The 18,032-nt window shown below is 34.2% G+C and overlaps 2 protein-coding genes and 1 pseudogene across 2 annotated transcripts; all 3 read right to left on the bottom strand.

Annotated features, from left to right (window-relative positions):
- Positions 1 to 376: 376 nt before the first annotated feature.
- On the bottom strand, positions 377 to 3,108 carry LOC114711995 (anthranilate N-methyltransferase). Its single transcript, XM_028896445.1, has 4 exons — positions 2,720 to 3,108; positions 952 to 1,262; positions 777 to 841; positions 377 to 690 (listed from the first exon to the last, which is right to left on the bottom strand). Exons 1-4 carry the CDS (start codon positions 3,076 to 3,078, stop codon positions 394 to 396), a joined length of 1,032 nt encoding a protein of 343 aa, XP_028752278.1. The 5' UTR covers positions 3,079 to 3,108; the 3' UTR covers positions 377 to 393.
- Positions 3,109 to 5,957: 2,849 nt separating this feature from the next.
- LOC114711997 (caffeic acid 3-O-methyltransferase 1-like) lies at positions 5,958 to 7,773 on the bottom strand. The gene is made up of 4 exons (XM_028896446.1): positions 7,355 to 7,773; positions 6,646 to 6,956; positions 6,471 to 6,535; positions 5,958 to 6,384 (listed from the first exon to the last, which is right to left on the bottom strand). Exons 1-4 carry the CDS (start codon positions 7,711 to 7,713, stop codon positions 6,088 to 6,090), a joined length of 1,032 nt encoding a protein of 343 aa, XP_028752279.1. The 5' UTR covers positions 7,714 to 7,773; the 3' UTR covers positions 5,958 to 6,087.
- A 3,951-nt stretch (positions 7,774 to 11,724) lies between these two features.
- LOC114711986 (anthranilate N-methyltransferase-like) lies at positions 11,725 to 17,759 on the bottom strand (annotated as a pseudogene).
- Positions 17,760 to 18,032: the final 273 nt, after the last annotated feature.

The following is an 18,032-nucleotide window of genomic DNA, read 5'->3' as shown; positions in this document are numbered from 1 at the left end:
GCATCTATTTCATATAGATATCCTTTGGGATTCATTCAATTCATTCAGAATTACGCTTCCTAAAAAAGCATATTTAGTTAGATCTCACCTCAAGGATGATTTTAGGTGTTACAGTCTTGAAGCCTCTTTTACCGTTCTGTATGAATTTTAGGTATTACTGAGTTAAGTAAAGCTACTGTCATCATCAAAAAGAAACATATATGTTGTGTGGAATGTTGGGACAAGAGAGGAAGAATTATAGGGTAACCATACCATACTTCCATATCCAATTTATATTCTCCCACACTTCTTCCGAATAACACAGTTGGATTACAGAATGCAAACTAAATTATCATATTTAATCATTAGGTTAATTATAAAATGCGTAATAATACTCTCAGAAAATGGAAATATCTATTTGAAGAATTCCATAATCCAAAAGTTACGAACAAAACATTCATATCTGATGCCACTAAACCCTGCTGCCGTAGCCAATTCCATGAACTCTTGCTCACTTCTCTCTTTGCCACCTGGGTTCTGAGTCAGCATTACGAGATCAAGCTGGGAGGTGCTCTTTGCCGCAGCAGAAGTCTGTGGTACAATGGGCAAAACTGCGTCTACCACGACCACTTTTCCATCTTCAGGAATGGCATTGTAACAGTTCTTCAACAGCTTCAAGCACCATTCATCACTCCAATCATGAAGTATCCACTACAAAGTTTACCAAAATAAAGCTGAAATTAATTAACCTCTAATTACCATATTGATTATATAATTATCACTACTCACAACCCCACCTTCATGAAGATGGCATCTCCTTGAGGCACGCTTTCAAACATATCTCCTCCCACATGTTCGACTCCTAGAACGTCACAATCATTGATATAATTCACCGATAATTGTTTGTTTTGTTTCAAGAAAAGCTTACGTGAACGCTTCAGAGAGTTCCAAATTCAGTGTGCGATGACATACCAGGATAAGGAGGAGCGTGCTGGATGACATGAGGCAGGTCGAAATTGATTCCTTGAACGTGAGGATATTTATTAGTGATCAAGCTTAGAGTAACCCCAAGACCTCCACCAACGTCGACGAGTCGGGTGATGTCCTCGAAACCTCCGTAGGATTCAAGAATTTTGGTCACAACTAAGGTGGTCTGATTCACCATTGCCTTGTTGAAGACATCGTTAAACCTTGAATCCAATCCCGGATATTCGAAAGCATGTGAGCCATGCACCCTATCGAACGCTATACCTCCTTCACATATTGCATCCTTCAATTCTCGCCTAAAATTTCCATACTTATCAAGTTTACAGCGAGTCGAAAATGACTTTTTGTAATACATTATTGGGACGATCAAATATTTTTCAGGCCAATACAATTTTTGGTCTCTAAAATTTGGGTAAAATTTGATTTTAGTCTCAGATTTTAAACACATGGTTTTAGTACTTAGAATTTAGTCAATTTTATGAAGTTAGTTTTTTGAGATGTGACAGAATTAAAATCTATTAAAGTGTCATAAACAGTATTAAACTAGTGATATAAACTTACAAAATGACACCTAGTTGAATCTTGTATGAATAATAGAAAGAAACAAAAAGAACAGATCCTCAAAACAAAACTCTTTAGCCTCTCTTTTTTCCCCCTCCTTTTGACTACTTGTTTTTAGGAGCTGTTGCATCGTCAAGGAATAACATTTTAATATGGACTAAATTTTGGTAGCTAAAATTACGGGTTTGAAATTTGAGAGACCAAAACCAAAATAGGCTCAAATTTCAGTGACAAAAAATTATATTAATCCTTTTCTATTTGTCAATATTCTAAATATTTTTCTTCATATTACATGTAATTCATAGAGCGAAATAAATGATATGATAACCTAAAATAAAGCAAAAGCAATAGACCAGAGATAATAATAGAGGTAAAAAGTCAACTGGTTAGGGAGAATTATAATCAAGTCCTAAAGAAAAAAAATAATTACAAAATAAGTTTTAGAAATTGTTATTTTCTACTTTGAAACTTCATTACAAGCTGTTTAATTATGTTGTTATTGAGACTTTTTAGTAATTATTTTTCTTTCTTAGAATCTTATTGTAATTCTCCCAATTTGGTTATCTTTATTCTATCATAAAAGCTTCAAACTATTTTCAAGTATTCAATAGTTAATAAATTAAATTAGTATATATAATTGAGTCAAATAGAAAGGAAAGGAGTAAACGAATTATCAATAAAGAAGAAAAATGAATCTTGATTCAATAGTTCCTCTTGAATGATTGTATAACCGTAAAAAATCCAATTTAAGGAAATTATAATTCTGTAGTGTAGTTTAGAACCTTTTTCCTTTCATTCTTTAGAGAAGCTTAATAAAATTTAACGTTTTTTTTTATTGTAAGCTTAAAATTTAACCTTATAAGTCATAATTAATGAATCCAATATCTAATTACACTCGCTGGCAAAAAACTTTTCAATTAGACTATTTTTCTTTTCATCTTAAGACAAAAATCCATATATATTCCTATAATGTTATCGTCAATTCTTAATATAAGAGTTATATAATAAATTCATAAATATCAAAAAATTAATTATTTATCAGGTGTTGATGTTCTTTCTAAAATACTTTTATTAATTATGTGTATCATTAGAATAAAAAATTTTTAACATGTGCAGTTCTCATGACTAGGTTTAAATTGAGTCTCTAGCTAGTACTTTTTGTTATGAAAAAAAAAAACACACACACACTAACCAGCTATCAAGGAAGACCTTATCTTGAATCAACGCAATAAAAGGGCCCAACGACACCCCATCTTCATTTCTCGCGAAGAATTTGGCCACCGGACGGAGGCCGTACACTCGTCGGGAACACCCCGGCCCTCGATCCTCATCGGTGATGACGGAACAGGTAAGAACAGAGTGCGACGCTAGAAGCCGGAGGACACGATCGAGGGCGGAAGGCGCTTCGGAGTTCTTGCAAGAAAGCCCAGTCGCGATCTCAGCGGCGGAGAGCTTGGCGCCGTGACCAGCTCTATGAATGACGTCGAAGACGCCGAGCTCCACCGCTGTTTGCATCGCCATGGAAATCGCAGTGGAGGTCGCGAGCTGCATGGCGTAGGAGAAACTCTCTTCTTCAACATCATCTATTATTGGTAATTGGTGATTGCTCTGTTCGTTGTGAAGAGGCCTGGACTGAGACTGAGATTGTGGTGACTGAGCCATCATGAGTGGGTAAGTCGAAGGGAGAAATATGTATGCTTTGATTCAAAAGCTCTATAAATCGGCAGATTTATAAAAAGAAAGTGATAATGTGGCCTCTTCGTTCATTTCCCCCCACTGAAAGATGTTAAATTGAAGTGTGGGCATGTGGCCGAAAATAAAAGAAGATAGGCCACTAGGCCACTAGTCTTATATCATGGGATTGTTATTATGTTAGGGGCTAAGACTTTAACTTATTTAATTACTATTTATTATTTTTTTAAATTAATTTATTTAACTTATAAATTAATATATAATTTAATTTCATATATAATAATATGTTAAGAAGGTAATCATGTCACGATTGTTAAAATTAAGTAATTTTTTTAACTTCCTTAATCTAATCCATTTAACTTTGTATAAAATTAAATAACTAAAACCACACTCACCCCACATCTCTAATTATAAAACTCAATTATCTAGTATGTATATATATCAAAAAAATTAATTAATGTCTAAAAATTTATTCTTTCTTATTGTCTATTTTAACTTTAAAGAAGTTTAGGGGAAAATATTTAATTATTTTAAGACCGTGTAAAGAGTTTTGTAGGAGATATTAAATATTTAAAGAGTTTTGTCCATTTCATTTTGCATTTAATGAGTTGGGCTCGTGCAGGTGTTTTAAAATGACCTCCTCGTGCGGTTTCCTTTCTTTGCTACTTCACTGCCGCAATTAAAACCCACCTCTTCCCTTCTACTTTTTTTTTTCCCGTATTCAGATAGTAGTTTAAAAATCAATTGGTCAGACTGAAATTAACTCAAAAACAAACCAGTCATATTAAAATAATATAATTTCATTAAAAATAATAAAATATGATAACATTAATAATAACTAATACCAAAATATAAGAAAATATATCATAATAGTTTGATTGTAACAATAACAAAATACAATAAGATTGAGAATTTTGATTTTTATGATTTATTAATAACTAAAATTAATATTCATTATACCAAAATTATTATTAAAATTCATTTAAATTTATAGTGACTAAAATATGGTTATGTACCTTTTTTTCGCATAGATTTATAATTAAATAATATTAAATGCTAACATTTTAAAAATATAACACATAGTCATGTGTGATTGGAGAACTTAACATAATGAATATAAAAAATTTGATATAAATATTATCCTCATATTTTCTATTTGTAATGACATATTTTTTGGTTAAAAAAAAAGAGAATACTTTCCAGAAAAAAAGTATTTAACTCAATTTTTATGAAAAAAAAATTGGGGCCTGTTTGTTTCTATTTTTTTTGTTATCAGAAAAATTTTATAGAATTTTTTTTATAACAAGTTTTGAAAACAAAAAAATAAAATAATTTGTTTGGATAATTGTTGTAAAAAATTAAATTTGAGAATAAACATACTGAAATTAGAGGGTGAAGCTTTGATGATAACTTAAGTCTTCAAGTGGAGAAATAGTCATTGAGTAAAGAAGAAAAGATTCCCAATTTTTTCAAACAGAAAATAAGAAATACAAAAAAAAACAACAAAATTGTTTTGATTTTTTATTTTTTAAAACATATTTTTAATTTTTGTTTTTAAAAACACTTAACTAAAAACAAATTACTCAACAAGTTTTTTTATTTTTAAAAATAAAAAACTGTTTTGAAAACAAGAAATCAAACAAAACACTAATTTTTTTTCCGGAGTCAAAGCAAAATCAGAAGTAATCTGCGTGCCGCAAAAAAAGAGTATTAACGGCACAAATGTAAAAAATTTTAATTTTTAAAAGCTCCGTATGAAATTATTTGACCAAGTAAATTTTTTTTGCCCACTTTCTTACCAAATAAAAATTACTTGTCCCTAATCGTGCATTTTCTCAAAGAACCAGTCATATGAGAAAGAAATTCTACAATAACCTGTCAAAGAGTTATCCCTAGTTTTGTTATTTGAAGATCTAGCCATGCTCCAAACTCATATAAACGATCTCTCTATTTATGAGGAGGAAGGTCATCAAAAGTATCTTTTGTTAATTATTTATCATATTGCTCACATCACTAACCACGTAAACCAATAGAGATATTTGTCAAACTGGGAATTAAAATCCATCAACTACGAAGGTCATACATATGCGGATGAAATTAAAGGGATCGGAGCTACAACTGGGCAATTAAATTAAAAATTTAAAATTTAAAACACGATTTAATCATTTAATCAGCATTAACCAAGTCGAGGCAAGTCTCCTTGGCAAGGCCTCTGTTCCAGAACTGGCGGTAATATTCACCATAGGCGAAATTCCGGCACAGCGCAGGACGATGAGTGTCTATGAGGTCGGGTGCTGGACCAATCACAGCGTCCGGTGAAAGGGCAATAGAACTGAAAATAAATGTAACTTTCTTCTCATTTCCACCATTATCTCGTACAGTATTCAGGGGTGGCAAAAACAACAAATTTATGGCGCCTCATTTAGGTAGGTAGTGCAAGAATATTCTCTCCCATCTATTTGTTATCTGCAGGCACAACTCATGAGCAGATCGCATCTATTTCTATAGATACACTTTGGGATTCATTCAGAATTACATTTCTTAAAAAACCTATTTAGTTAGATCTCACCTCAAGGATGATTTTAGGTGTTACAGTCTTGAAGCCTCTTTTAGCGGTCTATATGAATTTTAGGTATTACGGAGTTGAGTAATACACAGCCACTGTCATCATTGAAAAGAAATATATGTCGTTACGGAATGTATGATGTGATGAGAGAGGAAGAATTGTAGGGTAACCATACCATAATTCCATATCCGATTTATATTCTTCCACTTCTTCATAATGACGCTGTTGGATTACAGAACGCAAATAAAATTATCATATTTAGTTATAAAATGCATAATAATACTCTCAGAAAATAGAAACATCTATTTGAAGAATTCCATAATCCTATAGTTACGAACAAAACATTCATATCTAATGCCATTAAACCCTGCTGCCGTCGCCAATTCCATGAACTCTTGCTCACTTCTCTCTCTGCCACCTGGGTGATGAGTCAGCATTATCAGATCAAGCTGGGAGGTGCTCTTTGCAGCAGCAGAAGTCTCTGGTATAGTGGGCAAAACTGCGTCCACCACAATCACTTTTCCATCTTCAGGAATGGCATTGTGACAGTTCTTCAACAGCTTCAAGCACCATTCATCACTCCAATCGCGAAGTATCCACTACAAAGTTTAGCCCAATAAAGCCGAAATTAATTAACCTCTCATTATCATATTGATTGTATAATAATCACTACTAATAACCCCACCTTCATGAAGATGGCATCTCCTTGAGGCACACTTTCAAACATATCTCCTCCCACATGTTCGACTCCTACAACGTCACAATCATTGATTTAATTCACCGATAATTGTTTGCTTTGTTTCAAGAAAAGCTTACGTGAACGTTTCAGAGAGTTCCCAATTCAGTGTGCGATGACATACCAGGATAAGGAGGAGCGTGCTGTATGACATGAGGCAGGTCGAAATTGATTCCTTGAATGTGAGGATATTTATTAGTGATCAAGCTTAGAGTAACCCCAAGACCTCCACCAACGTCGACGAGTCGGGTGATGTCCTCGAAACCTCGGTAGGATTCAAGAATTTTGGTCACAACTAAGGTGGTCTGATTCACCATTGCCTTGTTGAAGACATCATTAAACCTTGAATCCAATCTCGGATACTCGAAAACATGTGAGCCGTGCACCCTATTGAAAGCCACACCTCCTTCACATATTGCATTCTTCAATTCTCGCCTAAAATTTCTGTACTTGTCAAGTTTACAGTAATAGCTTTTTATATATATATATATATATATATATATTAAAGTCATAATTAATGAATCCAATATTTAATTACACTCGCTGGCAAAAAACAATTTTCAATTGCACTATTTTTCTTTTCATCTTAAGACAAAGGTCCATATATATTCTTATAATATTATCCCCAATCCTCAATATAAGAGTTAGATAACTAATTCATAAATATTAAAAAAATTAATTATTTGTCAAATATTATCTTCTTTAAAATACTTTTGTTAATTATTTGTATTTTTAGAGTGAAAATTTTTTAACACGTGTAATTATCATGAGTAGATCCGAATTGAATCTCTAACTAGTTTTGGTTTTGTGTTTAGGAAAAAAGACATACTAACCAGCTATCAATTAAGACCTTATCTTGATTCAACACAATAAGAGGGCCCAACGACACCCCATCCTCATTTCTCGCGAAGAATTTGGCCACTGGACAGAGGCCATACACTCGTCGAAAACACCCTGGCTCTCGATCCTCATCGGCAATGACGGAACAGGAAAGAACAGAGTGCGACGCTAAAAGCCGGAGGACACGATCGAGCGCAGAAGGCGCTTCGGGGTTCTTGCAAGAAAGCTCCGACGCGATCTCAGCGGCGGAGAGCTGGGCATCGTGACCAGCTCTATGAATGACGTCGAAGACGCCGAGCTCCACCGCTGTTTGCATCGCCATGGAAATCGCAGTGGAGGTCGCGAGCTGCATGGCGTAGGAGAAACTCTCTTCTTCAACGTCATCTATTTTTGGCGATTGGTGGTTGCTCGCCTCGTTGGGAAGAGGCTTGGACTGAGACCCAGATTGTGGTGACTGAGCCATCATGAGTTGATAAGTTGAAGGGAGAAATACGTACGCACGCTTTGATTCAAAAGCTTTATGAGTAGGTAGATTTACAGGGCTCTGAAGAACCAACAATAATGTTCAGCAAAAGAAAGTGATAATGTGGCCTCCTCGTTCATTTCCCCACTTTCTTTCTATTCTATCTTCTCCTCTCATCGCTTAATAATTGAAGTATGGGCATGTGGCCGAAAATTAAAGAAGATAGCCCCCTAGAACTAGTCTTCTATTATGGGATTGTTATTATGTTAGGAGTTGATTATAGATATAAGACTTTAATTTATTTAATCTCTATTTATTATTTTTTAAAATTAATTTATTTAACTTATAAATTAATATGTAATCCAATCTTATAAATAACAATATTTTAGAAAGATAATCATGTCACAATTGTTAAAATTAAGTAATTTCTTTAACTCCTTTAATCTAATCCGTTTAACTCTGTATATAATTAAATAACTAAAACCATACTCACCGCATATCTCTAATTATAAAACTCAATTATCTAGTATGTGTGTGTGTGTGTATCAAAGAAAGTAATTGATGTCCAAAAATTTATTCTTTTTTATTGTCTATCTAAACTTTAAAGGCTTTTAGGGAAAAATAATTAATTATTTTTAAAACAGTGTAAAGAGTTTTGCAGGAGATATGAAATCTCCTTTAAACTTGTGTGTCTTATCACTGGGGAGAAATTAAAGGCAGCATATATTTTTATGGGGAAATCACAAATAAAGACCCTTGAATTAGCAAAATCACTCTATGGTCACCTGAATATATCAAATTACCATGAGGGACCCGGTCTCAAATTATAATTATGAAATCATGGCCAAATTACCAAAATACCCCTCTTTAATTTTTTTTTTTAAAAAGAAAGCCACTGCCTCATCGGAATCCGGCCACCGGCGCCGGAGCTCTGGCGGCCGCTTCCGGCCACTGTCGGCGGCCGGACCCCGCCGGGGCTCCGGCACCGGCGGCCGCTTCCGGCGGCCGCTTCCGGCCACTGTCGGCGGCCGGACCCCGCCGGGGCTCCGGCACCGGCGGCCGCTTCCGGCGGCCTTCCTTTGTTTTTTTTTTTGTAACTGTTTTTTTTTAAATAGTGAGGGAAGTGAGGTTGGGGGGATTTGATCCCCCAACCTAATGCTTTCCAAAATGAGGAATCACCATTAAGCCAACAAATTTTTGTTAACATTATGATGCAAAAAAATATATAAGTTAACTCATTTACTCTTGTTCCAGGTGATGACAACAATACATTTAAAAATAACAAGTTCTGATTATAAAATAACAAGTTTGGGATTAAATTTTAACAACACGTTTTTTTTATAACAAAACACTTTGTTTCAAGTGATAACCACAATACATTTAAAAATAACAAGTTCTGATTATAAAATAACAAGTTTGGGATTAAAATTTAACAACACGTTTTTTTTATAACAAAACACTTTGTTTCAAGTGATAACAACAATACATTTAAAAATAACAAGTTTGGGATTAAAATTTAACAACACGTTTTTTTTATAACAAAACACTTTGTTTCAAGTGATAACAACAATTTATTTAAAAATAACAAGTTCTGATTATAAGATAATAAGTCTGAGATTAAAATTTAACAATACGTTTTTTTATAACAATTAATTATTTTATACTTTTAAAAAATAAATTATTTATAACTTATAAAAATATTTTTAATATATTATTTCTCTAAAAAATACTTTTTAATCTGTATATCTATACAACTCATTATAAATCAAACTACTTCTTATAAATTATAAAGTATTTATAATAAGGCATTTTTAATCTATTAATCATAGTATAAATTTTATATTATAAAAAAACATGTTGTTAAATTTTAATCTCAGACTTATTATCTTATAATCAGAACTTGTTATTTTTAAATGTATTGTTGTTATCACTTGAAACAAAGTGTGTTGTTATAAAAAAAACGTGTTGTTAAATTTTAATCCCAAACTTGTTAGTTTATAATCAGAACTTGTTATTTTTAAATGTATTGTTGTTATCATTTGAAACAAAGTGTTTTGTTATAAAAAAACGTGTTGTTAAAATTTAATCCCAAACTTATTATTTTATAATCAGAACTTGTTATTTTTAAATGTATTGTTGTCATCACCTGGAACAAGAGTAAATGAGTTAACTTATATATTTTTTTGCATCATAATGTTAACAAAAATTTGTTGGCTCAATAGTGATTCCTCATTTTGGGAAGCATTAGGTTAGGGAATCAAATCCCCCCAACCTCACTTCCCCCACTATTTAAAAAAAAAAAGTTGCAAAAAAAAAAAACAAAGGAAGGCCGCCGGAAGCGGCCGCCGGTGCCGGAGCTCCGGCGGCCAGACGCCGGGGTCCGGCCGCTGACAGTGGCCGGAAGCGGCCGCCAGAGCTCCGGCGCCGGTGGTCGGATTCCGGTGAGGCAGTGGCTTTCTTTTTAAAAAAAAATAATAAAGAGGGGTATTTTGGTAATTTGGCCATGATTTCATAATTACAAATTTACAATTTGAGACTGGGTCCCTCATGGTAATTTGGCATATTCAGGTGACCATAGAGTGATTTTGCTAATTCAAGGGTCTTTATTTGTGATTCTCCCTATTTTTATTGTTGATCAGGATATAAAGCTATGATAGAGACTGAACAGGATGGTTGTGGCATTCGGATCAGATGGCACAAAATTCCAAAACTCCACCAAGCTTTTTGCTACTTTAACTTTCCCTATTCCCTTCATTTTCTTTTTTCTTTGCCCGGTGAGATTAATATCCTATTTAATTAATGATTGTAAGCAATTCAGTTGAGAGGTAGTAAGCTTGAGAGACCAGTTTAAGGCGATATAGGGGTGAGCTGTGTATGCAGTTTAAAATTTTTTAGCGACTCTCCCAATATACTGAGAGATTGGTGTAAGCCTTCATCTTAATGGACACACACACATGTATATATTTAATGGAGCCCCCCCCCCCCCCCCCAAAGAAAAGAAAACCCACCCCACCCGAAGTGTCTCCCCACTCTCTCACTCATGTGGGTGGTTAGGCCCTCCCCTCCTTAACGATCATTAAATTTTACTTTTCTCATTGTTTTTCAGAAAGTGTTTCACGGCGGCAAGGGCGGAAAGAGAGGAGTATACTGTATCTATGTTTACTATGAAACTGTTCCACAAGTATTTTCATTTGATTCTGGTTTCCCATTGGCTTATCTATAAGCTTACTGTTCATCCTCTCACATATTGTGGCCCACAATGTCGTAATCAGTTGGTCTCTATCGCTTGGGCTTCATGTACTGGGCTTGAGGATGACATACCTTTTGTCCATTTTAGTTTGCATTTAATGAGTTGGGCTCTATCGTGCACGTGTTTGAAAATGACCTTCTTATGCGGTCTCCGTTCCAATTTCACTGTCGCAATTAAAATCCCACCTCTTTCCTTTTTTTTCTTTTGTTTTTGTCGAGGTAATGATTTAAAAATCAGTTAGTCAGATTAGAATCAACTTAAGATCAAACCAATCATATTAAAATAATATAATTTAATTAAAAATAACAAAATACAAGAGTATTTATAATCATTAATAACAAAATATAGTGAAATATAATAATAGTTTGATTGTAATAATAACAAAATAAAATAGGATCGATAATTTTGATTTTTACGATTTATTAATAACTAAAATTAATAATCATTACACCAAAATCATCATTAAAATTTATTTAAATTTATAGTGACTAAAATATTAGGAGTTGAATGAGAAAAAATAAAACCAATAGCAACATAATCATCGAAACTGGTTCATATTGGTTTCTACATGTTTTCACTAGTTCATCCCAATTTGAATGGTTCGATATCGGTTCGATAATAATGCCTAAGAAGAATTGGCTTCACCAATGTCACATCATTGTTGCAGGTGCCACATCATCGTCACCGGCTGCCATGTCATCACCGCCAGCCGCCACATCATCACCGTCGGCCACCACGTCATCATCATCATCGGCGGCCACATCATCACCGTTGACCACGACATCATCACTAGCCACCTCCACATCATTGCCACATCACTCGTCCTCGCCACGTCATCGTCCAAATATTTTCACCTTAAATGTGTCTTCTTAAAGGTTCGAACTCGTGACTGCCTCCTTTCGTGTTCAGTCTTCTTGCCGCTGAGCCAGATTAAATTTGTTTATTAATATTGTAAAATAAAATATATATTATTATATTACACTTTTAGCGTTGACAAAAAAAATTGCCGCTGAAAGTCTTAATTTCAGCAGCGAACTTTTAGCGGCGACAAAAAAGTCACCGCTGAAGGACTACTTTCAGCGGCGACAAAAAAAGTCGCCACTGAAGGTCTACTTTCAGTGACGACACTTTTGTCACTGCTGAAAGTCTTAGTTTCAGTAGGGAACTTTCAGCGGCGACACTTTTGTCGCCACTGAAAGTCTTAGTTTCAGTAGTGAACTTTCAGCGGTGATATTTTTATCGCCGCTGAATTTTGTTGCAGCCGAAAGTCGCCAACTAAAGTCTGTTTTTTTGTAGTGGTATCTATGTTTACCATGAAATTGTTCCCCCCAAGTATTTTCATTTGATTTTGGATTCCCATTGCCTATCCATACGGTCACTGTCCATCCTCTCAAATTATTGTTCACAATGTCGTAATCGAGTCTCTAACGATCGTTTATTTCGTATTTAGGAAAAAAGACATTAACCAGCTATCAATTAAGACCTTATCTTGAATCAACGCAATAAAAGTGCCCAACGACACTCCATCGTCATTTCTAGCGAAGAATTTAGCCACCGGACAGAGGCCATACACTCGTCGGAAAGACCCGGGCCCTCGATCCTCATCGGCCATGACGGAACAGGAAAGAACAGAGTGCGACGCTAGAAGCCGGAGGACACGGTCAAGCGCGGAAGGCGCTTCGGAGTTCTTGCAAGAAAGCTCCGTGACCATCTCAGAGGCGGAGAGCTGGGCGTCGTGACCAGCTCTATGAATGACGTCGACGACGCCGAGCTCCACCGCTGTTCGCATCGCCATGGAAATTGCAGTGGAGGTCGGGAGCTGCATGGGGTACGAGAAACTCTCTTCTTCAATGGCATCTATTTTTGAGGATCGGTGCTTGCTCGCTTCGCAGTGAAGAGGCCTGGACTGAGACTAAGATTGTGGTGACTGAGGCATAATGAGTTGATAAGTTGAAGGGAGAAATATTTATGCTTTGATTCAACAGCTTTATGAATCGGCAGATTTATAGGGTTCTGAAGAACGAATAATAATGTTTGACAAAAGAAAGTGATCATGTGGCCTCTTCATTTTGAAAAGAAAATGAATTGGCATTTCGGTTCGCCTAATCATTTCCCGCTTTCTTTCTATTCTACTAGCTCGGATACTTAATATAAGAGCTTATTTAACTTTCTATATAGTCTTAAATATAAGATCATAATACACTTTATCTCTCACATTTATCTTTTTTTTTTCTAAGGTAGTTCTTGTAATAATAATAATTATAGTTCATACACTTGATTAGTATGAATATTTTAGCAAAAATAACATTTATTTATAATAAATAACTAACTTAACTAATATTATTAATCTATTTAAATTAGTCAACTAGCTCTAATATTAAGAAATAAAAATAGTATCTTTTTCTCTCATCTTTTAATAATTTATCGATTGAAATATGGGCACATGGCCGAAAATAAAAGTAGATAGCCCACTAGGCCACTAGTCCTATATTAAGGGATGGTTCTTTTTTTTTTTTCTTTTCTTTTAAAGTTAGTTCTAAATATAAGATTTTATTTTATTTTATTATTTATTTATTATTATTTTAAAATAATTTGTTGGCTCATAAACTAATATATAATCTAATTTTACATATAATAGTATTTTAGAGAGATAATCATGTCGCAATTGTTATAATTAAGCCTTTTTTTAATTTTCTTAATCTACCGTATATTAATTAACCTTGTACAAAATTAAATGAGCAAAACTATACTTACCCCATATCTCTGATTATAAAACTCAATTATCTAGTATGTATATATATCAAAAAAGAATCAATTGATGTCTAAAAATTTATTCTTTCTTATTGTCTATTTAAACTATAAAGGAGTTTCAGAAAAATTATTTAATTATTTTTAAGACTTTGTAAAGAGTTCTGTAGGAGACATGAAATCTCCTTTAAAATTGTCTTACGCAAGGGAGAAATTCAAGGCAGCATATGCTTTTACTACTCAACATATAAAGCAACGATAGAGATTGACCCAGATGGTTTGTGGCATTCTGATCAGATGGCACAAAATTCCAAACCCCATCCGCCGGGGGGGCTTTTTGCTACTTTTAGTTTCCCTCTTCCCTTCATTTCTTTTCTTTGTTCGGTGAGATTAATATCCTAATTAATTAATGATTGAAAGCAAATCAGTGAGAGGCAGTAAGATAACAAATATATTTGTGAAGGCCATACTTGAGAGAGCAACTTAGATAACAGATGGTTAAACTGTGAATGCAGTTTAAAATTTTTTAACGACTCTCTCAATATATATATATATATATATATTGAGAGATTGATGTAAGTCTTCATCTTCATCTCAATATATATATATATATATATATATATATATTTAACAAAACCATTTTTATGGAGTAGTTGAATTCATAAATTTTTTTCACCTAACTCCTCTTGTATGAACGAATGGCCACTCCTATAAAGCATTGATATATATATATATATATATATATATATATAGTATCTCATCTTCTTAATATGAGAATTAGTTTGATTTTTAATTTGGTTTTAAATATAAAACCCCAATTCACTTTGTCTCTCATATTTATTCATTTTTCTTAAGGTAGTTCTTATAGTAGTTGCACATGTTAAATATTTTATCACATGATAGTTTTAATTAATACACATGATTAGTGAGTGTATTTTAGAAAAGGTAGCATCTATTTATTACAAATTAAATAACTAACTTAACAAGTTTTTTTAATCTACTCAAATTAATCAACTAGCTTTTATATTAAAGACCAGAAGTAATACTGCCTTTGATCCTTAATATAAGACCTCGTTTTACTTTTATTTTGATCATAAATATAAGATCTTAATCTACTTTCTCTCTCATATTTATGTATTTTTTTCAAGATAGTCCTTCTAATAACATAGTTCTAGCCAATACACCTGATTAGCAAGGATATTTTAAAAAAAACAATACTTAACTTATTATTTTAATCTATTCAAATTAATTAACTTGCTCTTATATTTAGGTCAGGAGGTAATATATATATATATATATATATATATATTTGATGGAGGCATTCCCCCAACCCCCACCCCAAATGTCTCCCCACTCCCTCCCTCCCTTATGTGGGCGGTTAGGCCCTCCCTCTTTAACGGTCGTGAAATTGTATTTTTCTCATTGCTTTTCAGAAAGTGTTTTATGGCAGGAGCGGATAGAGAGGAGTATACCGCATTCTCCCTAACAACACAGCACCATTACGGAATGCAAGCTGAAAATACCATTTTCAATTACGCACCGCTAGAAGTAGACACGCGTTCAATTTAAGTAGCTCACACACATCCATGTGCATCACCCGAATTCTTCATATCTGGAAAGTGTACATAAAAAGTTTTAAATTAATTATTTTTAAATATAAATTACTTTTTTGAAAAAAATTGTATGAGAGATTATCTTTATTTTAAATTTTAGTTCCCACTAAAATAATTATTTAAAAAAAGAATCAAATCTAAATCATCTAAATCGTTTGTGGCTGGTCTATATTTGATGAGTTTGGGGTGCCAAAAACCTCATTCCATCACAAGGCAGATATTGAAGAGTTGTCAGAATACCTTTAAATGAAATGGGAAAGGAAAAATAAGAAATGAGATGAAGTGTCTTTGAAGAACTCCATGTGGAAAACCTCTGGAGCCAGCTGGGTTTTGAGTCATCGCTCTCATAGCACCTGATGAGCTCTCTGCTATAACTATGGAAACACTGCTTCAACCACAACTCATCACTCTAATCATCAAGTACGCACGACAATAATCCACCCAATTATCCTCTTCTTGGGTCTAATTAATATTAAATTTTCTCATAACCAAAATATATAAAACGAAGATAAATCTAAATTAGCAAGAGATTTCACTAACCCATTACCTACTATATATAAACTCCTCCGACCCTTAATATAGGACCTAGTTATTAAGTTGATTTTGGTTCTAAATATAAGATCTATATATTTATCATATTTATTAATTTTTTTTATATTACCCTATTGATACTCTATCAACCATAATTAAGTAGGAAATATATGATGATATTAAGTAAGATGATTATGGTGTTTTAGGAAAAACATGTCATATTTTTTATAATTAACTAACTTACTAACTTTCTTAATTTAATCAAATTTGTTAAGTAGATATTATATTAAGGATAAGAGGATTATATATATACGCACACTTGAAGAACTCCATAACCCAAAAGTTATCAACAAAGCATTCATATCTAATGCCGTTGAAGCCAGATGAAGCAGCGAAATGCATGAACTGTTGCTCTTCCTCTCTCTGCCCCCAGGGCTTTGAGTCATCATAATAAGGAGGTCAAGTTAAGAGATGCTCTTTGTTGCAGCAGAAGTATTTGGTATTGTGGGGAAAACTGCATCCATTACAATCATATTTCATCTTCTGGGATTGCACTATAACAGTTCTTCAACAGCTTCAAGCACTTATCATCGTTCCAATCATGAAGTATCCACTACCATTAATGAATCCATAATATCATTAACCTCTCATCGTTAGGGATAATATAGTTTATTAGCGAGGTGAATTAGTAAATTCTTCAATTCCATATAACTCACCTTCATAAAGATGGCATCCCCTTTAGGCACACGCTTTCAAACATATCTCCCCCCACATGTTCGACTCCTGCAAGATAAAAATTAAAGTTTGATGTTTTAGTACCCCATGAAACTCACATATAACTTGATGAGCTTAATTAAAACATTAAAAGATAAAAAATGGGTCATACTAGAAAGTAAAGCTCCCACACACACACACACACACCAGGATAAGAAGGAGCGCGTTGGATGACATGAGGCAAGTCGAAGTTGATTCCTTGCATATTAGGATACCTAGAAGTGATCAAGCTGAGAGTAACCCCAAGACCAAGCATGTCCATTCAGCTGGATAAGATGAATATAATACAAAAAAAATTAGGAAAAATGACATTGAGGTCCCATGAAAGACAAAATACTACAAAAATGTGCCTTCAAACTTAGTAATTGATCAGAAGTCCCAAAGGGACCTAGCTGTAGTAAAAGAAAACGTCAAAAGTCTATATTGTCCCTGCTAAATCTATGGTTAATTTCATCTAGACTCCGTCCATCTCTTTAACCCCAAGACCAAGCATATACATTCAGCTGGATAAGATGAAACTTTTCTAATATTCAAAACATGGCAAGAGAGGGAAACTGACCGGCTATCTATGAAGACCTTATCTTGAAGCAACGCAATGAAAGGGCCCACCAAAGACCCACCAGTACCAGCATTTCGCAGAAAGAATTTGGCCACCGGTGTCAGGCTATACAACAGCCGGAAACATCTCCGTCCGGAATTTTCTTCATGGACGACGACGGAACAATGAAGCACAGAGTGGGATGCCAGAAGCCGGAGGACAGGGTCCTGTGCAGAAGGAGATTCAGCATTCTTGCAAGGAGCTTTCGCCGTGAAGAGCCTTTCGCTAGGACCAGCTCTATGAATGACGTCAAAGACGCCGAGCTCCTATGCAGGACCACGGAAATCGCAGGAGAATTTGCCAGCGGCATCGCGTAGGAGAAGCTCTCTTTTTCTTGTTGGTCTACTTCTACTGGTTTTTGCTTCACAAGTTCACCTTGGAGAAGCTCGGACGGAGAATGGGATTCATGTGAGAGATCCATTTTGAGTACAAAGATGAAAAAGCACGATAACTAGTGTATTTGGCACTTAGCTAGTTCATTAAGAGGATTCAAGAGTTCTTGTGGCCAAGTCTACAGTGCAAGGAGATTGGAAATTAGTTTCTACCATTGGCGGTAGCTATCGTGAGCTAAAAAAAAAAACAGATGAAGAGAAGGATGGATAATGTATGTGGTACGTTTGTGTTTGATTCTGAATCAATAATTGACAGATTTATGGAGATTTGGCCAACCACAAGAGAAAGTTAAGAGTATGTT

Source organism: Neltuma alba, unplaced genomic scaffold, assembly GCF_004799145.2.
Source record: "Neltuma alba isolate B1F8T4 unplaced genomic scaffold, ASM479914v2 tig00011324_pilon, whole genome shotgun sequence".
Taxonomy (NCBI): domain Eukaryota; kingdom Viridiplantae; phylum Streptophyta; class Magnoliopsida; order Fabales; family Fabaceae; genus Neltuma; species Neltuma alba.
Note: the sequence above shows the minus strand (reverse complement) of the source record. Positions and strands in the feature narration are given on the sequence as shown.

What these genes read in the sequence shown, in the direction of transcription:
- LOC114711995 (XM_028896445.1), bottom strand. Translation starts at nt 3,078, where the DNA reads ATGCAGCTCGCGACCTCCACTGCGATTTCCATGGCGATGCAAACAGCG. An exon ending in AAGGTCTTCCTTGATAGCTG is followed by an intron (nt 1,263 to 2,719) that starts GTTAGTGTGTGT and finishes TGGAAATTTTAG; the next exon opens with GCGAGAATTGAAGGATGCAA. An exon ending in GCACGCTCCTCCTTATCCTG is followed by an intron (nt 842 to 951) that starts GTATGTCATCGC and finishes GTGACGTTCTAG; the next exon opens with GAGTCGAACATGTGGGAGGA.
- LOC114711997 (XM_028896446.1), bottom strand. Translation starts at nt 7,713, where the DNA reads ATGCAGCTCGCGACCTCCACTGCGATTTCCATGGCGATGCAAACAGCG. An exon ending in AAGGTCTTAATTGATAGCTG is followed by an intron (nt 6,957 to 7,354) that starts GTTAGTATGTCT and finishes CAGAAATTTTAG; the next exon opens with GCGAGAATTGAAGAATGCAA. An exon ending in GAGATGCCATCTTCATGAAG is followed by an intron (nt 6,385 to 6,470) that starts GTGGGGTTATTA and finishes TAAACTTTGTAG; the next exon opens with TGGATACTTCGCGATTGGAG.